Source organism: Acomys minous (assembly GCF_964271855.1).
Source record: "Acomys minous genome assembly, chromosome: 8".
Classification (NCBI taxonomy): Eukaryota; Metazoa; Chordata; class Mammalia; order Rodentia; family Muridae; genus Acomys; species Acomys minous.
The window spans coordinates 59531760-59555557 of record NC_140489.1 but is presented as its reverse complement, the minus strand read 5'-3'; the positions used below and the strand labels follow the sequence as shown (position 1 = coordinate 59555557).

The window sequence follows — 23798 nt, the reverse complement described above, 5'->3', positions numbered from 1 at the left end:
CCACACTGGGTGGCTCACAAGTGTCTACAACTCCAGTTCCAGGGAGGTCTGATGCTTTCTTCTGGTCTCTTCAGTATCTGCATACATGTGGCATACACTCACATAGATGCATATATAAAAATGATTAAAAATAAACCTAAATAAAAAAAATCAGAAAAGACTGTAACCTATAATCACATCATTGTTTTCCTTATTGAAGGAAAACACAATTTACTCTACAATGATCCTGGTTTTGAAGATGGCACTGGTTAAAGAAACAAGCTCTTCAACCCCCAACAGGGCTCCATCAATTGGATATTAGTATTTTATGCATTAATTTTCTTAAGTAATAAGATTTAACTTAAAGTAATCCACCCCCCCTCCTCGCACTTACTTTTTTGGTCAGAGAGTCATCAGAATCAGAAGGCATTCTTGTTGATACATGAAATATTACTTCTACTGTAGAGGTAGCAAAATATGGAGTGGTCAGTCCAGTGCTTTTGTTCTTCTGCAGTCCTCCCATGAAGCCACAGTGATTTGTAAGGTTTACCTAGAAGAATAAAATATATTTTCTTCTCCTGTTTTACCCTATAGGTCCTTCGCACATATATATTATGGCTTCCAGCTTAGTGTTTTTATGGGATTCATGAGTGTGTAAATGAGTTGGTCTGTTTCTTGTGCCTTCTATTAGGCGCTCTTCCTTCTGTTTGTTTTGTTTTATTCTGATGTTTGGTTTATTATATTACATTTTATTATTATCCCCTAGACACCTGTTGTTGCTTTTTTAATCATGGGCAGAAAGGGGGTGGATCTGGATGGGAGGGGACATGGGGAGGAACTAGGAGGAGTACAGAGAGGGGAAACCATAAGCAGGATATATTATGTGAGAAAAAAAATCTATTTTCAATAAATGGAGGCAAAGGAGTAAGTCTTTTATATGCTACCAGCCAATATTAAGTTTAGCATTATAGCTGGCTCTCTGTATCTGTGGGGTCCACATCTACAGATTAAATCAACTCTGAATTAAAAGTATTCAAAAAATATAAGCTTGTCTCAAACAGGTGTAAAATTTTATCTCTTATTATTAATATTTCCTAAATAATAAATATAGCATAACAACTATCTTATTTTATTTGATACAAGGCCTCACATAGCCCAGGCTGACCTTCAATTCCTGATGTCCTGTCTCCACCTTGTGAATGTTGGAATCAGAGGCATGTGCCACCATCCACGGCCTGACATAACAACTACTTATGTAATATTTATACTTTATTGGTATTATAAATAATTCATATATTCTTCAAGAAAATGTGTATTATGCTGTTGTTTTATATAAAGGATCTGAGTACTGTGAATTTTGGTATCTGAAGGGGGTTCTGGAACCAATCCCCACAGACAACCTGAGCCAACTTTATTAGGGTTATTTATTCATCACAGTTTTAAAAAAAAAATATTTAAGGTCTTTAATTAATAGGAGCTAATCAAGAAAAAGATCAACTGCAGTTTACTGTGAGCCTTATGTTAGGTAACTAGGTATTAACAAGAAACCATATGGCTTTGGCACACTAAGGGCAGAGTAAAAACCAAATCTGAAATGACTTGGAGGAAGTTAAAACAGTACCAACTCACAGAATGATCAATTAGCTCATATTTCTTCACAAAACTATCTTCCTATAAGCACCTGCACTTACTTACCAGGCCAAGGTTACTGGCCAGATATAGCTGATTGAGGAGTTAAACAACGCAGGAGTTAGAGGGGCCAGTCAGGACCAAGGCTATGGCCAAATTTTTTTTTATTTTTTTAAATTTATTTATTCATTTTACATCATGATCACAGCCCCCTTCCTAGATCCTTTCTCCCCCATTCTCCCCTCTCCTTCTCCTCAGAGAAGGGAAGGTCCCCCATGGGTACCAACTCATGCTGGCACATTAAGTCGCTGCAGGACTAGGTGCACCCTCTCCCACTGAGGCCAGACACAGCAGCCCACTTAGGGGGAAGGGATCCAAAAGGGAGGCCTCAGTGTCAGAGACAGCCACTGCTCCAGTTGCTGGGGAACCCACATGAAAAACAAGCTGCACATCTGCTACATATGTGCAGGAGGCCTAGGACCAGTCCATGCACCCTCTTGGGTTGGCAGTTCAGTCTCTGTGAGCCCCCATGGGCCCATGCTAGATGACTCTGTAGGTCTTCTTGTGGAGTGCTTGACCCCTCCAGCTCCCGCCATCATGCCCCCAGCTCTTCCATCTGACTCCCTGAGCTCTGTCTAATGTCTGGCTGTGGGTCTGCATTTGTTTCCATCAGCTGCTGAGGGAAGCCTCTCAGAGGAGTTATGCTAGGCTCCTGTCTGCAAGCATAGCAGAGTAACATCAGTAGAGTCAGGGATTGGTTCTCTCCCATGGGATGGGTCTCAAGCAGGGCCAGTCTTTGGTTGGCCATTCCCTTCATCTTTGTCCTTGCACATTTTGTAGGCAGGACAAATTTTGGGCCAAAGATTTTGTGGGTGGGAGGTGTGCCTATTCACTCACTGCAAGTCCTGCCAGGCTGCAGGAGGTAGCTACTTCAGGTTGCCTATCTCCCACTGGAAGGCGTCTCAGCCAGGGTGAACCCCATAGACTTCCTGGGGCCACCCCTATCCCAGGTCTCTGGCATGTCCCAGAGATGCCTCCCACCTCTGACTTCAGTTCTCTCACCTGCCACCTCCCCCAGCTCTCACTACCACTGGTCCCCACCTTGCTCTCTTCTTTGCAGTTCCCTCCCTCTGTCCACCTCCAACACCTATTTTATTTCCCCTTCTGAGTGAGATCAAGCATCTTTCCTTCCGCCCTTCTTGTTACTTAGCTTCTTTCGGTTTATCAACTTGTAGATAGGTTATCCTGTACTTTATGGCTAATACCCAATTATGAGTGAGTACATACCATGTGGGTCTTTCTGGGTCTGGGTTACCTCACTCAGGATGATATTTTCTAGTTCCATCTATTTTCCTGAAAATTTCAGGATGTCCTTGTTTTTAATAGCTGAGTAGTATTCCATTGTCTAAGTGTGCTGTATTTTCTTTATCCACTCTTCAGCTGAGTGATATTTAGGTTGTTTCCAGTTTCTGGCTATTATGAGTAAAGCTGCTAGGAATGTAGTTGTACAAATGTCCTTGTACTGTGGAGCATCTTTTGGGTATATGTCCAGGAGTAGTATAGCTGGGTCTTGAGGTAGAACGACTCCCAATTTTCTTAGAACCTACAAGATTGATTTCCAAAGTGGCTTTACAAGTTTGCACTCCCACCAGCAATGGAAGAGTGTTCCTCTTTCTCCACAACCTTGCTAGTATGTGCTGTCACTTGAATTGTTTACTATTATTATTTTGTTTTTTTTGAGACAAGGTTTCTCAGTGTAGTCCTAGATGTCCAAGAACTCACTCTATAGATCAGGCTGGCCTCGAACTCACTAAGATCCGCCTGCCTCTGCCTCCTGAGTTCCAGGATTAAAGGCCCGCACCACCACCCAGCTGTCATTTGAGTTTTTGATCTTAGCCATTTTTTCAGTATAAGATGGAATCTCAGAGTTGTTTTGATTTGTATTTCCTTGATGACTAAGAATATTGAACATTTCTTTAAGTGTTTCTTGGCCATTAGATAGTCTGCTGTTGAAAATTCTGTTTAGCTCTGTACCTCATTTTTAAAATTGGATTATTTTATTTGTTGATGTTTAATTTCTTGAGTTCTTTATATACTTCAGATATTAGCCCTTTGATGTAGGGTTGGTGAAAATCTTTTCCTAGTCTGTAGGCTGTCTTTTTGTTCTATTGACTGTGTCTTTTGCCTTACAGAAGCTTTTCAGTTTCATGAGGTCTCGTCTATTAACTGTTGATCTTAAAGCCTGAGCTGTTGGTGTTCTGTTCAGGAAGTTGTCTTCTACGAGTTTAAGGCTGATTCCCCACTTCCTCCATTATTGGATTTAGTGTATCTGGTTTTATGTTGAAGTCTTTGATCCATTTGGACTTCAGTTTTGTGCAGGGTGATAAATATGAACCTATTTACATTCTTCTACATGCAGACATGCAGCTTGTTGAAGATGCTATCTTTTTTCCATTTTATGATTTTGGCTTCTTTGTAAAGATTCAAGTGTCTACTGCCTTGTGAATTAAGATGGAAGTCTAGGTTTCCTATCTGTCCTTACACACACACACACACACACACACACACACACACACCACTTTTCTAGGGGCTCATTTCCTGGTTCTTTGGCTTTTATAAGGGTGTTTGTTTGCGTCTATAATTTTAGATCACTGGCTTCCTCAGCTGGGAACATTGCATGACCAAGCAGAAGCAATGAATGCTGTGCTCAGCCTTCTTTCTCCTTTTTACTCAGTCTGGGACCCCCAACCCATGGAATGATCCCATCCAGCTTTAGAGTGGAGTTTCCCAACTTAATTAATCTAACTCAAAAGCTCCATCATGCTCAGACATTTCTTTCATGGTGATTCTAAATGCCATCAGGTTGACAAACAAAACTAAGCACCATAGTACTCATTGCTTTTTATAGCTAATATTTGCTAGTGTGGATATGCTATATTTATTTATCCATTCATTCATGTATGGGGATACATATAGGTTGTTTTTCAGTTTTGTTATTATGCAGCAATGAATGCAGATGAGCAAGTTTTTATAAAAGCTTTAGCTTTTGTTTTTCCTGGGTATGCAAATAGCAGAACATTTGTTATATGGCGTCTAGCTTTATGTCAACCTAACACAAGCTAAAGGCACCTGAATGGAAGGATTCTTAATTGAGAAAATGCTATCATAAAGTCTGGCTGCAGGGCATTTTCTTAATTAGTGGGGGAGAGCCAGCCCATTTTGGGTGGTGCCATCCTTGGGCTTGGTAGTCCTCAGTTCTATAAGAAAGCAGGCCAAGTAAGGCAGTAAGCAGCTCCTCTGCCCCCATGGCCTCTGCATCAGCTCCTCCCTCCAGGTTCCTGCCCTGTTTGTGCTCCTGTCCTGAATTTCTTCATTGATGAACAGTGATGTGGAAGTGTAAGCTAAATAAACCCTTTCCTCCCCAAGTTCCTTTGGTTATGGTGTTTTACCACAGTAGTAGTAACCCATATTGGGCATACAACACCTTGGGCATATGGCACCTCTATGTTAAACTCCTCTTTTTTTTTTTTTTTTAAACCACCCTGTTTTATTTCCCTGTCTTTATTTCCCTGATGGATAATAATGTCAACAGCTTTTTATGTATTTATTGAGCATTTACCTATCTTTAGAGTAATATCTATTATGGTCCTGTGGACTTTTTTTTTTAATTGGAGGATTTCATATGTGACTACACTTGCATTATTTCATACAGTGGTATTTGCATTGTTTTCACCTCCTTCTGCCTCCAACCCCTAGTGTCCCCTCAATAATGTCCTTTCAAATCCATGATCGCTTATTTATTTTTGTTATACTGGTCCAGTTAGTGTTGTCCTTGTTTGCATGTGTTTAGGGATGGCCACTTAGGATTATGGTCCTGTTGCTGGAAAAAAAAAAACAAAAGCAAAAAATAAATGGGTTTTCTTTCCTCAGCTGCCACTTTGTTCTTTATTGAGGAAATTTTTGTGAAATTTTCTTCCATCCATGTTGGCATGTCCACTGGTATAGACTTTGGGCATTTTTTTTTTTAGCTGGACCACATTCTACTTTTTAATTTGTGATAGTTTTTTCAAATATTCTATGTACAAATCTTTTCTCAAATATACGATGTACAACTATTTTCCCCAATCTGTGGAGTTTTCCACTTTGCTGACAGTGTCCTTTGAAGCACAACAAGTTTAATTTTGATGAGTACTATTTTCCTTCTTGCTCATGCTTTTAGTGTCACAGGTAAGAAATCTCTGTCAAATCCAAGATCATAAATGTTTGCACCTATATTATCTTTTATGAGTTTTATAATTTTAGGTTTTTGATCCATTTTGAGTGAATTCTTTTATATAGTATGGTCTGACTTCATTTAGAAATCATTTTATTTTTAATTATATGTGTATGTTGTTAGGGTGTGGGGGCTATGTACGCATGGCTGCAAGTAGCTGTAGAGGCTAGAAGAGGGTTGCTTGATTCTCTGGAACTTGAGATATAGGCAGTTGGGAGACTTGTAACATGGGTTGGAATCAAACTTTTCTAACTGCTGAATCATTTCTCCAGGCTCCTGACCATGATGATGACTGCTGCTGCTGCTGCTCTCTCTTCTTCCTCCACCTCTTCCTTGGCATATGGCTACTAGGTTATGTCAGCAACGTTTGTTGAAAAGATTATTATCCCTTCTCTACTGCATGGTGTAGGTTAAAATTTGGTTGACCATAAACTTGTGTGCTTAGTATTTCTGTATTCTATTGTATTCCAATGTTCTGTAGTTATACTCCTGTGTGAACACCGCACTATCTTGATCAGTATTGCCTAGTAGTAACATTTGAAATCAGGATGTATATGAGTCCTTCCAGTTTGCTCTTCTTCTCATATATCCTGCACTTTTGTAATGAATCTATGGTTCTTTTTTTAAAAATATTTTTATTTAATCTTAATTTATGTGCACTGGTGTGGGGGTGTCATATCTTGGGAGTTACAGACAGTTGTGAGCTGCCATGTGGGTGCTGGGAATTGAACCCAGGTCCTTTGGAAGAGCAGTCAGTGCTCTTAACCACTGAGCCATCTCTCCAGCCCCAGATTCTATGGTTTTTTAATATATAAAATCTATCTTTTGTGTTTTAAAAATATTTTCAAGTCATTTTTACATAGACCCATCTTAACTGTACTTTTTGTCTGGTGCTTACATAATCCACACAAGGTAAACTAGCTGGTAAGCACATAGTACATATAATATACATAAAACCCATATAATACATACCAAGTGGGAAAAGCTTATATGTTAGACACTGTGGAAAGCACTGGCATTAAATGAAAAAGTCACTAAGAAGTGCCAGCCCTCTACAAGTTTATAGCTGGTGCAATGGTCTTCAACAATTTTACCAGATACCCTCAATACAAATGCCGTGAAACAACTGTCAACTGTGAGAACATTTTCATTGTAAGTTTAAATGGCTACCAAGGATACTATTTTGACTCCACTGCATTAAATGTATATTCATCAAAGGTAAAGCCACTTTTCAGGATCTGTTTGCCTCCTCTCCCCCAGCGCTGGGGTTACAAATGCCTGCCACTGTGCCTGGCTTTTACACGGTGCTGGGGATCCACACTCAGTCCTCAGGTGCTCAACTAACAGATCCATCGTCCCAGTCCCTCATGTAACGATTTCTAAAACAGTATAGCACAGCAATACGAAATACAGCATTTAGACAACTAGGCATCATCAGTACCTCAGGTATGCTTTAAAGTATACAGGAGGGTACACATTAGTTGTATACAAGTGGCCCACTATTTTATATTAGGGACGGAAACATCATTAGATTCTGATGTCTGCAGAGTGATTGAGGGCTAAATAGAAAACGATGGCTGGTATAATGTAAAAACAATACCTCCCAGCCGAGGCCAGCTACAAAATCTTCGTAAGCTTGGCTTCCTCCTGTATTGGTGAGAATGGAGTACTTATCTTCTTGTCCTTCAGCCACATAGAATACTGCAATCTTGTGTGTCTCTCGGCTGTAAAACAAAAGATTATACCACTCATTAAGTTGTTTGCTTATTAAATTCTATGTACAGAGTATATAGCAGTAAGAATATAAATAAGATTTAGATGCTATAGTCTACAGAAGGAGACAAATAGTTGTAATATAAATAAAAAAGTTATGAAAGTGTCAAAATTGCCACTGGACGGGAAGAAAGGCTTGATTACTTCTGATTGGAGAAATATAGCGCGCTTAAAGTAATAATGAATTAGGTAAAGGTAAGAGTTTGGAAGATGAAAAGAGTATGGGCAAGGATAGTTAAAGATGAATGCATGAACCATGTAAGGAGTTGATCACTGTGCAGTGTGACTGAATCTCAAGGGTAAAGCAACTGTTTTAGAACTAAGTAGCCATAAGTAAGAAGTGTATTCTCCAAAATTATATTTAACAACAGAAGAAACAGATACAAAACCGCATGGGTTAACTGCCAAAATCTTGGGCAATTAACTTTTAGTTCTTTCTGAATTAAAGTGTTCATAATAGCAAACTCATAAGAAGTCTAGCAACCCAAGCTAACTAGACAATCTTTGTTTGGTGAATACTGGCAAACTTTAAGACCAGAAAAACAAATAGGAAGAACCCATACAGGCTTACTGATTTCAAAATTGGACCAGACATGAAGTTTTTTGTTACCAGATTATGTAAGAACAAATGAATAAATAAATAAGTCATAGCTAACAACAAGCAGATACAAACTACAGTATTTAAGCCTGAAGTCTGACAGCCAGATTTTTGTAGGTATTTTGAAAAGGCAAGTCATGATGGTGGGTTTCCATGTCAGCAATAAAGAAGCTTCAGCAAGTTTTTATAACTGGTGCATTTCACTTCAGGTGGTAAAGACACAAGGAAAGTTTCAATATGCCCAATATAATGTTCATCTAATCTAGTCTAAGCAGTCAAATGGAACTGAGGTAGGCGTGGGGAAGAAAAGAAGCTTCCAGAATTACAGACTATGGATCTGGGTTGGCTCTTTTGTAAACAAAACCCAATTTAACTGGTGAAAATTATTATTAAAAAAAAATCTAGCATTTAGAAGATGTGTCCTAAATGCATATAGAAACAGAGAATCTTCATTCAAGATAATCTATGAAATTTTCGTAAAAAGAGAGTCACTGACATGAGCTGTCCAGTCACTTGCTTCCTTTATATATGCACGTGTCTATCTTATAAGAGCAGCAGTCAGATTTGGGAGTGCATTTAATCCAGCATAATCTTATCTTAATATATCTGCACCCTGATATCCAAATTACACTCTAAGATTCTGAGTGACATAAAAATTTCAGAAGGTATTATTTAATTCAGTACAAATTTGAATACTTTCCCCTAAAAGATATATAAATGGCCATTTTAATCCCTTAAAAACACCCAATAATATATGGCAAGTCAAAATTACAAGATCCAATTCCCTATTCACTGAGATGAATTTAAAAAGTAGGTGGTAATAAGCATGCCATGACAGAGAAGGCAGAGCCTGCACATAAGGTAAGGATCATAAGTGCTACAGCTGCTATATAAATCAGTATAGCACACAGTAAATGGAAAGCAGCTCCAAAAATTAGATTGTTATTTAGTAAATATATTACTATTAGCTGACATATTAGATAAAAACTGCATTTCAGTATTGGTTTGTCAATTTTAAAGCTGCACACTAGGACAAGAAGATGTCAGTATCAGGAGAAACTGTTGATCAATTTTATTTTCAAACCTTCTACTACTTTAATTGGAATTAAACTGAATTAATTAGATAAACTAAGGAGATCAGCAGTGGTTTATGGCAAGGCTTTCCAGAAACTCTGATGCTTCAGTTCGGACTTGAAGGGTGGATAGATGCTATACATTTAGCCAGAACATACACCTGGGTCATTCATTGTTAACAAACAGCAAAAAAAACACCCCTGCCCACTAGTAAGAAACATAACATTTGGTTCTAGGTCTAAGAAAGAGTGGGGAGCCAGTGATATGATGGATAATGTGTCTGATGTTATCAGAATCAGATCAGAAGATGAGAAAAAGAAAACAATGCTTATGAAAGTGATATAAAAATATCAGAACAGAAACTAATGAATTAGAAACAGAACATAGGAACAGAAGAGAGCACTCAGCTGGTAAAGTATTTGCAATGTAGGCACAAGAATCTGAGTTTGATTCCCTCAAACCTACTTTTAAAAAGAAAAGAAAAGGAAAGAAAAGAAAGGAAAAGAAAAAAAAGCAGGTGTGTGTACTTAGAATAACCTGTGCATGCGAGGGAAAAACAGGTGGGTCCTTGGGATTCACTGACCAAACAGCCACGTCAAACAAGCTTACGGCCAGTGAGAAACTCTGTTCAAGAAATGAAGTAGATGACACCTGAGAAATGATAAAGTTGTCTCTTATTTCCACATGCACTTGCATATACATGTGTACCTGCACATACATGTACAGCTGCATATACACAAATTAATGTGCACACGTGTACACACACACACACACACACACACACACACACACACACACACACACTCAAATCTACAATAGGAAAGTTTGTTATTCCAAAAACCTAAGCTGAGAAAAGGAACAGAATAGTGACTTATGAGATGCTGAATTTTGGTCAGTGTAATACAGATGAAATAGGCAAAAATGCGATTCTTATCTACTTGATAACATATTATCTCAATAAAATATGTTTGTAAAACAAACAAAAAAGTAATGGAATTGATCCAAAAGCTGAAGCAAAAACTGAAAAAGACAAATCAAGAGGGAAATTATTTTAAATATGAAATTTCAAGTAACATAATATTGATTTATGAAGTTCACTATAACCTTAATTCTAAAACCCACAGTAACAGGACAAAAATCTATAGAACCTGTTAATAAATGGATTATAGCTCAATACAAAATGAAATTTTAGTAAGCCAAATATGGCAAGTCAGCAGACTAGACATATTTTTTAGATTTATTTAATATTATTTTATATGTAAGGGTATTTTGCCTGCATCCTGCAAGTATGTAAGTGAACCAAGTGAGTGCCTGGTGCCCACAGGATCAGAAGAGGGCTTTGGATGCCCTGGGGCTGGAGCTACAAACAGTCGTAAGCCACCATGTGGGTGCTGGGAATCAAACCCAGGTCCTCTGCAAGAGCAACAAGTGCTTGGGAAATCACTGAGGCAACTTTCCAAGTGTATACACAGTTCTTATACTAAAATACAATAGACAAAATTAGTTAAGAAATTGAAACCACAGGAGCACCTGAATAGAAAGAACCTCCTCATGGAGATGGCTTCAAATATGACAAACCAGCCACTGGGCAAAATGTCCTCATTTCGGCCACTGACAGAATTCTGCCTAAAAATGGGCAAGCTTGGATGCAGGCAGAGTCAACAGCCAAACTCTGCCAAGACAGGGTAAGCAAGTCCCCAATAGTTCCTGCCTCACAAATATGTCTGTCAGATATATTGGGCCAAAAGGTTGAAGATGATGCTTCCACATTATAGAGAGTGTTGGGTGACTGTTCAGGCAGCAAACTGTCTTTTCACTTTGGAAGCTGTTAACCTGCACTTCCTGTTTACTCAGGTAATTAATTTTATTCCTTCTCAAGTCTCTGATAGAGCTGAAGACCAGATATTTTATTAAACTTAGTTGTTTAGCGGTTAATATGCTTTTAGGTCTAGACAGATGTTTTGAGTTGATAGAGATGTGATATGATATATATTGATTTACATTCAGAATTTTAGACTCACCAAGATAGGAAAGATGTTTTCTTCAAAGTTGACAAATACAAATAGCCAAAATACTATGACTGTAACATTAATATAATTCCTGTTTTTTGTGGTTCTTCTTGCTGTATGTAGTTTATTTTATATATGTATAATAATATAAATGTATATATAAAATACTCTTAAAAAAAGAAGTGTGAAGAGGAAAGGGAAGGGAGAAATGTTGCAATTATATTATAACCTCAAAAAATTTGATAACATACCACCACTATTTTTTTTTAAATCCTACAGGATAAATTGCTTTCTTAGCATGATTAAAAAGATCAATTTTAAATGAGCAAGAATAGCTCCTATTGAGTGAGGAAAAAGAAGAGTTACCCTCATTAATCAGGACAGACAAGGATGCCCATTCACTTTTACTACATTACTTATCACTAACCTGAAAGCTCTGGTCAGTGTAAAATATAATAGAAGCAAAGATAACTATCAGAAAAGAGGTTGTTTGTTTGTATATAATGGTTGTATACCTAAACAAATCTTAAGAGAGACAACTATATGTTGTAGGATATTTGGTCCCATTGGGAACCCCAAGATTATGAACTATAAAAACATATATCCTCTTTGGCCTGGAGTAGCTCTAACACACAACTTTAATTCAAGAGCCTTCTGGACACAGGGTTTAATAAAGTTAACTCTAGGGTTAGAGGCAGAGCAAGAGACCAACTGACAGGCATAAAAGAGTAGAAGGGACTTTGAGTTGAAGGGTATTTAAGACAATGTGGATAAGAAGAGGGGGTTTTGGAGCTTTGAGCTAGCAAGCTCTTTGTCCTTGCAAGGTTTTTTTTGATGGGGGGGGGGGTTGTTTTGTTTTGTTGGGTTTTTTTCTCCTGGGCTGTCAGCTGAGCTAATGAGCTTTTTGGGCTTTTTCCTTCTGGACATGAGCTGAGTAGGAAGGTCAGCTGGGTGCTTTCTCTCTCTCTCTGAGCTAGGTGGCTTTCACTCCAGCATCTGGCTTCTTAGTCTTCATTGGTAAAATAGAACATTTAGGATTTGCTTTCTTTCTTTCTTTCTTTCTTTCTTTCTTTCTTTCTTTCTTTTTTTTTAATAAAACCAACTATAAGATGCTTAAAAGCAGTATGAAAGTTCACTAAAATGTTGTGTACAAGATTAATATTAAAAATGGAAAAGAGCCCAAAAATATAAGGGACCAGAGAGATGGCTCATCCATTAAAGGCTAGGCTCAAAACCAAAATGTCAAAAATATAGAATTAACAGTAAAATAACAAAATACCCAGAAATTACCCACATAAACAAGGTTTGGGTTTCATAATAAGTAAAATGACAGCCTAATTGTACATGGAAAATGTATTATATAGCAGTAATATATTAAACATATATACATGTGCAAAACAAGTATAAACTAATAGAAACACACAACCTTGAAGCACAAGGCTTAATGTTTGATAAAGGAAATATTAAATAAGTAAGAAAGACTGGAATTAATTTAACAAATTATAAAAATAAAAATAATTTTCCGACATTCAACCTAGTTCAAATTATTTTTCAAATTATTTATTTATTTATATTATTGTGATTTATATGTATGTGCATGTCTGTGTGGGTATATCTGCAAGTACATATAAGTGCCCATGCAAACATAAAAGGTGTCAGGTCCCCTGGAGTTGGAGTTACAAGGCAGTAGTGAGACACTAACATGGGTGCTGAGAACTGAACTTGGTTCCTCTGCAACCGTACGATACGTTTTTAACCACTGAGTTGTCTTTTCAGCTCTCTTCTTTAAAATTTTTTAAATTTTATTTTATTTATTTTTTTATTTAATTTATTCAGATTACATCTAAATTGTTATCCCATCCCTTGTATCTTCCTGTTCCTCCCTTCCTCCCACTTTCATGATTTTATTTTATTAATTATTATTATTACTATTAGTGTATCTATACACACATGCATGTGGGGTGATCAGAAGATTTTTTTTTTTGGATTTTGCTCTTTTATTTTTCATCATGTGGGTCACAGGAATTAAACTCAGGTCATTGGGCTTGGTGGTAGGTGCCTTTTTATGTCCTAATTCAAAATGTACTCTAGAAAGAATAAAGAAGTAAATCTAAAATATAGCCATCTTAATCAAATAAATATTTATAAGGAAATACAGAACAAATGGTTCCAACACAGGACTCTGTAAGTACAAGTAACTGAGGAAATGCAAAGAAAAATACTGAGAAAGATGACTATGCAAAAATGAATAAACTCCACCAATTTGGAGCTTAAAACTGAAAGTTAAACAGCCTCCGCAAACATAAAATAATCCTAACACACAGCAAGCAAATAAATGCAAATTAAAAAAAAAAGACCATTCTGAAGAAAACTAGACACCCCTCAACAAAAACCAGTTAGGAAATATAGGATAGTCATGGTGACATTTCCACATAAATTTGGTAGAAAACATTATGAAAGGAATAAGACCTGCAGCTTAAAACTTGTCCTAGTTTGTTTTTCTGTTACTGTGATAAGACTCTGACCAAAAGGGTTGGTTCACCTTACAGTGAACTCGGGGCAGCTACTGAAGCAGAGCCCATCGAGGAACAATGCTTACTGGTTTGCTCCCAGTATATCCAGCCCAGATCCACCTGCCTAAGGTCAGTACAATCCACGATGGGCAGGACTCTCCTACGTCAATTAGCAAGCAAGGAAACGCCCCACAGACAAGCCACAGGCCAGTCTCATGAAGGCATTCCTTAACTGAAGGTCCCTCTTCCTGAGTGTGCCAAGCACATTTGTGAATACAATGAAGTACAAGCTGAAGAGATTCTTTTTTTTTTTTTTTTGGAAGAGGATCATATACAGGCAGAAGAGATGTAAGTCAGAGTAACATATGAATAAAAGGGTAACTTTTTTGAAACTGGAAAAAAATGACTCAACATAGAGCTTTCAAAGATGTAAAGTTCATATAGCAACTGTGCACATCAGCTCACTCCACTTCGAACTCTTGCACAAGAGTGATGGCCTAGTAGGCGGCTTGTTTTAAATTAGCGTTCCAATCTGTCATAAGCAGTAGAACGAGTGACAGTTAAGTACGGCACAGAAACCTGAGGATATTTTACACATCCAATTAATTTTCTCCAGTTCAAAAGAGGACTGTGAAATGCACACAAAGAATGTTAAGTATTTCAACTATAGAAACATCTTAAGACAGTTCTATATTTTTTAAAAAATTAATTGATCTAAGGTTCAATGACACAGTTTCTGTTCTGTAACTCAACAGCACAGTGTTACAGTTTACAGTTATTCACAGTATTACTGTCAACAGAAATAGCTGAGAGTTTCCAATTGTAAATGTGAAGGCTTTCCAAGAACTCACCACTGCCTTGAATCCAAGTTCCTAAGTTCTCTCAGCAGCTTTTCATTTTTCTTCAGGAGATGAAAGCTCCTCCTAAGTAGAGATTTATAAACATTTCAGCACCTTTGCAGGGAAGGACTTGACGGTCTGGGAATAGTTCCCATTCTACTCAGGCAACTTTTTATACTTTATGTTTCTATACTTCTAACACAAAGGAGAACCAGACCCTAAAAAATGTAAAGAACATGTCATTATTTCTATGAGGCTGTCATTCACTCCCGACAGACACCTTATAAAGGCCAGCTCATCTCTCCCTGAAGGTGTTCTGAGTACCCCACGCTTATATCCAGGGAAATGGACAGAAGGACTTGTAAGAGCTTGCTTTTTTTGTTTTATATTACATTTATTAAAACTTTTTTTTTTGCTGTGTGTGTGTGTGTTGTGTGTATATAGTGCAAGATAATCAAATGGGAGGGTTACACATACTGGAAAAATACACACACACCCTCAGTGCTATTAGTACATATGTGTGTGTACATCCATATATATTATATACCCCCAGTCCTATTATGTTTTTTAGAAATATGAATAAACATATAATTTTTACTTTGTGTCCTAAACATGTACATAAAATCAATACAAAGTACAAAATGTACTTACTTATGACAGAAAGCACAAAAACTTGTTGTCAAAAAATATAGCTTTCCATCTTTAACTTTTTTCAGGAGAAAATATATAGACCATTCCATAACAAGAAATTAGAATATATTTCTTTAATAACTAAATGACATTTTTATGTAGTCAGACACAACATAAGGCAAACTATGGTCTTTATATAAAATAGTTTATGTGGCTCAGCAGGTCATAGTGCCTTGTGTTATTAAGCCTGACAATAAGGGTATATAATCCCTCAAACTCTGACCGTGGAAGGACAGAGTTGTTCTTTGACTTCTATCACGTGCTATAGCATGTGTGTGCCTCCATACCCCAGAAAATAAATGAGAAGTAAAGGAAAACAGCCCAGGCAAGAATACTGTCTAACAAGTGGAGGGCTTTCAGTCAGTGAAATGTAGCTACTCAGCAAGAGGGAAAGCAAGTCCATCCTAATGTTTCACATGTGCCCACCGTATCGCACAGTTACACCTCCAGTCATCTCTGAGCCTCTCTCTTCCTGCTACTATAAGCTAAATAAAATGATATCTTTCTATTATTTAATGGTAAAAGGAATAATACGTCATTTACTCTCCTATGTCATTTGATGGCACAAAATTAAAAACAAGATCCTGTATTCAATTCTTATTAACAACAAAACCTCAATGTAGCCAGGCATGTTGGCACATACCTATAGTCTCAGCACTTGAAAGGTGGAGACAGAACGAGCAAGAGGTTCAAAGTCATCCTCAGTTACAGAGCCAGTTCAAAGCCAGCCTGGATTACATGTGATCCTGTCTCAAAAAAACCAGAACAAACAAAAGACCTAAATATGTATGAGTAATGCTTTATATGAAGTAAGTCTTACGTGTTTTTGTACATTACTTCTTTCTACTATTGAGGTAAAAATTATTCTTAATTTGGACACTATAGGCCAAAGTTCAAAGACAAAGAATCTCTAACCTGGTTCTGATTTAAATGTTCTTTTCATTTAACTTCTTGTTTGGTTATGTAAGATATTTGATTTGCTGTTTCCTGTACTGGAGCTTAAACACAAGGCCTTGCAAGTACGAACGCCACCCTGATACTGCACTACTCTCCTGGCCTATCATAAGGCTGTTTTGTTTTGATTTTGGAGACAGGGTGTCTTACAGCCCAAGCTGGTCTTCAAAATGCTAGAAATACAGGTATATACCAACATGCCCTGTACAAGTTTTTAATAAGATTTTATGACATGTATAAAAAAATAGAAAAATCCATTATTTTCTTGATATGATCCCGAATTTTGAGTTACTTCTTAATTCAAACTTGAAATGAAAACATTGTAACTGATCTAAGAAACTGATAAGCTTAAATGAAGGTTTAAAAATTTGATGTTCTTTCAATTATATGACTGTAATTTTTAAGCTATATAATCTTCATAGTAAGTATGAAAATGTTAAGAATGTACTGGATTAAGGATCTTTTTATTTCTCTGAATTTTCATATATATAAAAAAAACAAACAACCAACTAAACAAACAAATCCAAACAATTTGTCTATTGGCCAAAACACTAATTGGTAGATAGAATTTATAGGTTTTATTTTCTTTCTAAAACATCTCTTAAAAGGGTTGATGTTATGTGTCCGAGTGTTTTGCCTGCATGTATGTATGCACCATATGTATGCCTGCATGTATGTATGCACCATATGTATGCCTGGTACAGAGTTGAGAGGAGGATTAGCTCCTCTAGAACTGGATTTACAGCCACTATGTGGGTGCCGGGAATAGAACTTAGGGACTTTGCAAGAACAAGTGCTCTTAACCACTGAATCAACTCTTCAACTCCTATTTTTTAAAAAAATTTCTTAATTATGTGTATATATGTGTGCATGTGTCTATGTGTGTGCAAGTGACTACAATGCCCACGGAGGCCTGAAGAGGGCGTTAGACTCACTGCAGCTGGAGTTACAGTTATGAGGTGCTCACTGGGGATGCTAGGAACTAAACTTGGGTCCTTTGAAAGAGCACACACTCTTAGGCAGCTTTCTTTCCAGCATGGTAGGTAGAATTTAATAAGAAAAAAATGAGACTAAAATTATTGATCAGAAGTAAGGACATTAAAATATATATATATGTAAGAAAACCTTTCCTCCTTCTTACCGTTTGTCCCAGGAATTCATTCCCAATATACTAAGAAGCAATCTGCAGTAATAAAATGCTGATTGAGGCTTCTGAGGTGTTGGTTCATCTTGTTCTGAGGCTTTCATGTTTAAGTCATTAAAGTGCTTCTCTACAAACTCTTTCTCTTCTGTGTATTGCTTAAGGATAGCATTAATGACGTCATTCTCTTGTTTTTCAGAAATGCATACAGGTTGTGGAGCAGGAACATTGAGGGAGATTCCAGTTCTCTGTAAACACTCAGGACTTGTAGTGCCTAAATACTGCAGGAGCTCATCAAGGACATCTTCCTCCTCTCTTATTGTAGACCAAGTTGGTACAGTTTCTCTAAGCCTTCTAAGCTGGAGAGAGAGTCCATCTTTTACTGTTACGTCTTCCAAGCATTCATTAGATGTAGGAGGCTCTTCTGGCTTCTCTTGGTGAGACATTGAAAGTAAGAAAGATGTAGGCTCAGGCAAAGCACTTACAACGGGTGGTCCATACAGTATGGCAGAATCCCATGAGTACTTTCCAGAGAGATCACGTACTATGATTCTAACATTTGAATTGGCTGACACAAGGCCAGCAGCCAAACCTCCTCCAGGCAAACTCTCTTCTGATCGTATCTGGATACAAGATACTAAGGTTGTATTATTCAGCACAAAAAACTGAATATTTGGACTTTCAAAGAGCTCAGGAGAAAGTTCAGTACTTTCACTATAGTGATTGTCATGATTTTCACAGACCTGACTTGTTAGCATAGCAGGACCACCACTCATTGGATAATGACCCAAGTGATTCACCAAATGGGTAATAACAGTGCGGGCTGCTATAGAGATTAATCCTTGTTGCATCTGAGTTTTCACTGAAAAAACAAAAACAAAAACCACAAATGAGTGGGAATAATACTGCTTCCTAGGAGTCATAAAACAATTAGAAAAGAAGGAGGACTTCATTGCATTGTTAAATCACAATCAAGTATCTGAATATTAATATATGTAATTTAGGTTTCTTCTTTTTTCTTTTCTTTTCTTTTTGTGTGAGACAGGGTTTCTCTATGTAGTCCTGGCTGTTCTGGAACTCCCTCTGTAAACCAGGCTTACTTTGATCTTACAAAGATCTACCTGCCTCTGCCTCCAGAGTGTTGTGTTTAAAGGCATGAGCCACTACCACCCACATAGCTTTCTTATTATAGGAGTAATGGAAATAGTACTCCTATTTCCCTAAAAAGGGAAAACTTTTGTGATGAAGCAGTTTGTGTATTTTATAAGGAAGCACTTTTAGAACTGTTGCTTATGGATCCACAATTTAGACAGAAGCTTTTAAATGTAGATCATCTTTGAAGATCGAAGGTATCAGAAATCAATTTCCTGAAATACACTAAACATACAGATTAAAAAAACTAATGAAATCTATCTAACTGATAACATTTATCTCACAATGATATTCCAGATTAGAGACATAGTTTGCAGCATCTTGAAATGTCATTTCATTCTGGCTTTTATTGATGATAAAAAGTGTGTCAGAAAAAAGTGATACCTGAATTCAAATAGTGAATTAGTGCAGCCTTATATGACAAGGGAACTTTAAAGGCCAAGCTCCAAATATCAGCTGTGGGGCTGCAGAGGCTAGCTTGGAGTGAGTGGTGTTAGGAAGACAACTGGTTATTTTCTTGATATTGTCAATTTAAGCAGTAGGAAGAGAGCTGTCACTGGTAAGGATATTTTAGTAATTCATGTCAGAAGAGGATGCTTTGTTGTATGAGGGTTGAGGAGGAGTTAGTGTTCCTGCCTCCACTTAGATTTAGATATAGTTACCAAATGACTCTATTTCTCTATTATTCTACTATGGTCAGAGAATGATCTTGTCTTTGTATTCTTTCTTTCTCTACCTATTCATCTATCGTTTTCCTGAAAGCTAACCAGTTGGGGAAACTAGGACTTACCTATCAAAATAAATGTAAAAATTTCAGAATTAAAAAGTCTTGATTTGCATACTATTAAACTTCCTTTTGGGGGTGGGGATGGTGCTGAGGATTGAACTTAAGGCTTCACAGAACATAGGCATGTGCTCCACTTTAGTTGAGTTATAGCCTCAGCTGGAGATTCCAATATTAAGTGTTTAGCCTGGTGATTTTTGGTAAAATGAATATAATTTTGTTACTACCAAAATGCTGACTATATAAAAAAAACTGCCTTATCAAAAGAGGCATGTATTTTATGTAAACTATATTTCAACAAACTTAAAAATAAACTGGTTTGTGCAGTACTGGCATGACTTCTTAAAGAATAGTCTATTGTGTTGCATTTTTAAGGTTTCAGACCTTGAAATTGAGAACTATAACACTGGCACAGATAGAAAGTTAAGCAAGCAGTCAGTTTCTCTGCTCACCATATGATCTCTAACTGCCAACAATGGGCAGTTTTCAATAGTATTCCGTTGATTTTTAAAATGTTCACATAAAAAATTAATCTTCAAAACACACACATACACATTGAGCTACTTTTAAATGTGTTCATGCTCGTTCTGAAAATCAGCTATTTAATAGCACACGATAACTTTAAATAGTTCATCTTGATTTATTCTTTTATTTTCAAAGCTGTGTAACAAGATGATGAGAAAGGACTGGCTCCAATCTAACGTCTGCTGTGCGTTCCGTAATGGCAACTGAGTAAGTATCAAAGCTCATCTTATACACGAGGACAAATGGTTCAGAAAGCTGAGTGATTTACCAGCTGGTCTTTTGTCTTACACACCAGTATCTACACACTTTACTTTTTCTTAAAGTGCCTTTTTCTTTGTGACAAATGAAAACAATGAATTTAAATTTTAAATTTTCTGTAAAACTAAGCTACCTGGTCTTAGTTGTTTAGGGGTTAAGATGATTTTAGGTCCAGATAGATGTTTTAAGTTGATAACAACAAGATGTGATGGAGATTGATTTACAGTCAGAATTTTAAACGCACCAAGATAGGAAAAATGTTTTCTTCAAGGCTGTCAAATACAAATAGCCAAAACACTAAGAATGTTAACATTTATGTAATTCCTGATTGTGTCATGGTTCTTCTTGCTATAGGTAGTTTATTGTATATATGTGTACTAATATAAATGCATATGCTAAAATAATAAACATAAAAAAGCTCCCAAAATTTCTGTACACAGGACCTTCAAAAGGGTAATATATAGCATAAGTTACTGAATAAATAGTTAGGACCCATAAGTAAAGTTCACCTAAATATGAGTAAATCATGTCTTAAATGGCAATAAAAAATTAAAACTACTTTTTGTTTGTTTGAGACAAGTTTTCTCTGTGTAGACCAGGCTGGCCTAGAACTCAGAGATCTGCCTGCCTCTGTCTCCTGAGTGCTATGCTATCATGCCCAGTGAAAACTAACTTTTTGATGCAATAAAAAAATTCTATTCTTTACTTGTACTTTCACCTAGGGAATGACATACTTAAACAAGTGAGTCATTCCTAAAAATAATCTTCTTTACAGAACATAAAAGTTTACATCATGAAGGAAGAAGGGAGTACAGTTTAACAGATGCGATTGCCAAAAGGGATCAGAAACAGCTCTGGCTTTAGCCTGCTCTGTGATCTTGGACAAATCACAGAAAACTCTTTATTCCATTGCTCTGTAAGAACAGCCTAGACTTATGTGTAAAGATGAATTCAAAGCACCTATGTACAAAGCTCAGCATAATAAATACAATATAAACCATTCAGTTTTGATAGCATTACAAGGACTAAGCAAACCCCAAGGGTGGCCCTACTTACTCACAGAGCATAAGCCCCCACGCCCAAGTAGTAGTCTATCCTACATATCCTCTGCCCAAAGGATCAAACAATGGGGATCCAGTTTAAAAGAGCTCGTGGAGCTGGAAATGGAGGTCACTTACATAACCCTACACTCGGGTAGGCTGAGGCAGGAGGATCACAAGGAGCTCCTGATTCAGGCTGGCCTGAACACATAGTAAGACCCAGCTCAAGAACCACAAAATTTAAAAAGTCTTATCCACTTAAATACTCACCACCTATCTTAAGTAGCATATAAAAATACCAAGCTGTAAAAAGTTGCTGTAATCTGCTACAATTATTAATACTGAAAATACACAAATGGTAGATTTCAAATTCAGATATGATCAAAATAATTTTTTTCCTAAGCTGCTTCTCTAAATTCAGGATCTATGCACATATAAAAAAATATCAAAATCTCTTAACTTGTTAATTGGGTGGTTAGAATTTATTTAGATCTTTGAGCACTAAATTAAAGAAAATATCTCTTTCATACTTATCTCCTAAGATAGAAGGAAGACATAAAAATTCTCTAATTTAAAAAGTAAAATCAAATCCTAAAATAACTGTCCCGGTGACAAATGCAAAACGACGATACCAGCGCTTCTAGGGCATTATATAACTAGCATTCATTAAACAAACCTGGCTAATCAGGGTTATCTTTTCAGATGGTTACATTAAACAAACCCTACATCATTTGCAGCAAACCCATAATTATGGATTATTATGGCATACAAAAGCAGCAAGCCATAAAAAGCTGCTGCAATTCACTGTGCTATAAAAGACATGCAGAGGAAGTTAATTTTGGCAAATGCTTTAAATATTAGCTTTGCATAATATGTATAGGTGAAACTATAATTATGAAAGAACGGATCTTTGGAGCCTCCTTTCACTCTGGCCCTGCAAATGATGAAGTTTTTGCTAATAAAAATACTGACATTTGACAAAAAGCCAACTTCACTACCTTGCCTTGTTCTGTAGTAAATTTAATAATTATAGCCATCTCTGCCAATAGTTTTCAAATCACTTTTCAATCCAATACTGAGCTGATTATGGGCACTCTATGCTTAGAATTCATTGGCCAAAAAAGTACTTGAAGACAAAGAAGCATGTCTTAGTCAAAGACATACTGATTAGTCATTTTTTTGCCTTAAAAAAGTCAACAAAACAACCTCCTCCTGCAAAACCCCAAGAAACCCCCACTACTACAGACCAGAGTAGATACAGCAGTCCCACCTGTTGAAACATCATGCCATTCCTAACCTAGTCTGAATTTATGTGGTCCTCACTATCTTTGAGGAAGCCCAAAGGAACAACTTGATATAGATGTTGGAATTCACTGTGTGAAGGCATGCCTCCATATGTTCAATTGTTGATTGCTCAACTGGCAGAGTTAAGTAATTGCCAGACCTTGGTATTGTTATTTTTATGGTTCATCAACGCTCTCATATTTTGTAAACATTCGTCCTTCCTCACTTGCCTAAATAAGATGTAACAGAGTTGATGACCAATATCTGGGCAGAAACTGGAAGGTGTAACTTCTGGAAGACAAGGGACTCCGGAAGGAAGAAAGGAAAGGCAGGAGATTTGCCAGAAGGATGGACATGAACAGGAGCAGAGAGGTAGAGTGGGCCATTTGGTGGGACACAGTGCCAGGCTTAGTTGGTTAAGCTTGGAAGCTGGCTGGGAATCTGCCAGACTAAAATGTCTTAAGAAAAGCTTTCAAATATTAAAAGACCTGTGTCATTTTTCGTTCTGCGGGCAGGTCTAGGAGTTCTGCTATACATAGGAAACAAAAATGCTGAGTATTTGGTATCAATATTAAGCTCGTCTTTTAGATATTTTTCCTCTACTTATTGTACTCTTTTGTAAGTCACTGAAACTGGGGGAGGGGAGATGGCTCAGCAGGTAAAGATGATTGCTACCAAGCCTGGGGACCTGAGCTCCATCCCCAGAATCCACACAGTGAAAGCACAGAATCAATTCCCACAAGTTGTTCTCTGACTTCCAAGCATATGTGCGCACACATACTCTCAATATTTTAAAAATAAAAAACCTTTTTACACATAAGTAAACTTTATTATTCTTTTAAAGTGTGCTGTCTTAGAATGCTACCTTTGAATGCAAAGAAAAAACACCTGTTTATATAATACTATATAAGATAAAACACTTCATGGTGTCCAAACAGTTTTTCATTAATATCAATTACTGTCTAACTTTCTGTCCTATTTCACTGTCCAGAATGTTTTTCAGAGCTAATAATTAAATTATTATATTCCTATTAATTTATGTATTTGTATTCTAGGCAAATTGTTAGCTAGCTATATTCAATTATATTCAACTCAAAGCTGGAGCCAATCATTTTCCTTCACTTTTAATTTCATAACTTCAGTTTTATGTATGCCATCAAACCATTATTAGGATCAAGACAAGTCTTTTAATCATTTGTTAACTATTCTTTTACATTGGAAAAATCAAACTGGTCCTTCATAGCCTAATTTTTACCCAAAACTTCCTAGTCTGATGATGAGTC

At 36.9% G+C, this 23798-nt stretch overlaps 1 protein-coding gene across 6 annotated transcripts in view; it reads right to left on the bottom strand.

Annotated features, from left to right (window-relative positions):
* RALGAPA1 (Ral GTPase activating protein catalytic subunit alpha 1) overlaps positions 1-23798 on the bottom strand; it is a 210289-nt gene that overhangs the window by 45915 nt on the left and 140576 nt on the right. For all 6 annotated transcript variants that reach the window (XR_014780905.1, XM_084791681.1, XM_084791684.1 and 3 more), the window contains 4 exons: positions 17473-18334; positions 14700-14771; positions 7482-7605; positions 374-529 (listed from right to left, as the gene is read on the bottom strand). Coding sequence is in view for 5 of the 6 variants with exons in the window: in XM_084791681.1 (XP_084647807.1) it covers positions 374-529; positions 7482-7605; positions 14700-14771; positions 17473-18334 (1214 nt within the window). In the remaining variant the exon portion in view is untranslated. The remainder of the gene's footprint in view (positions 1-373; positions 530-7481; positions 7606-14699; positions 14772-17472; positions 18335-23798) is intronic.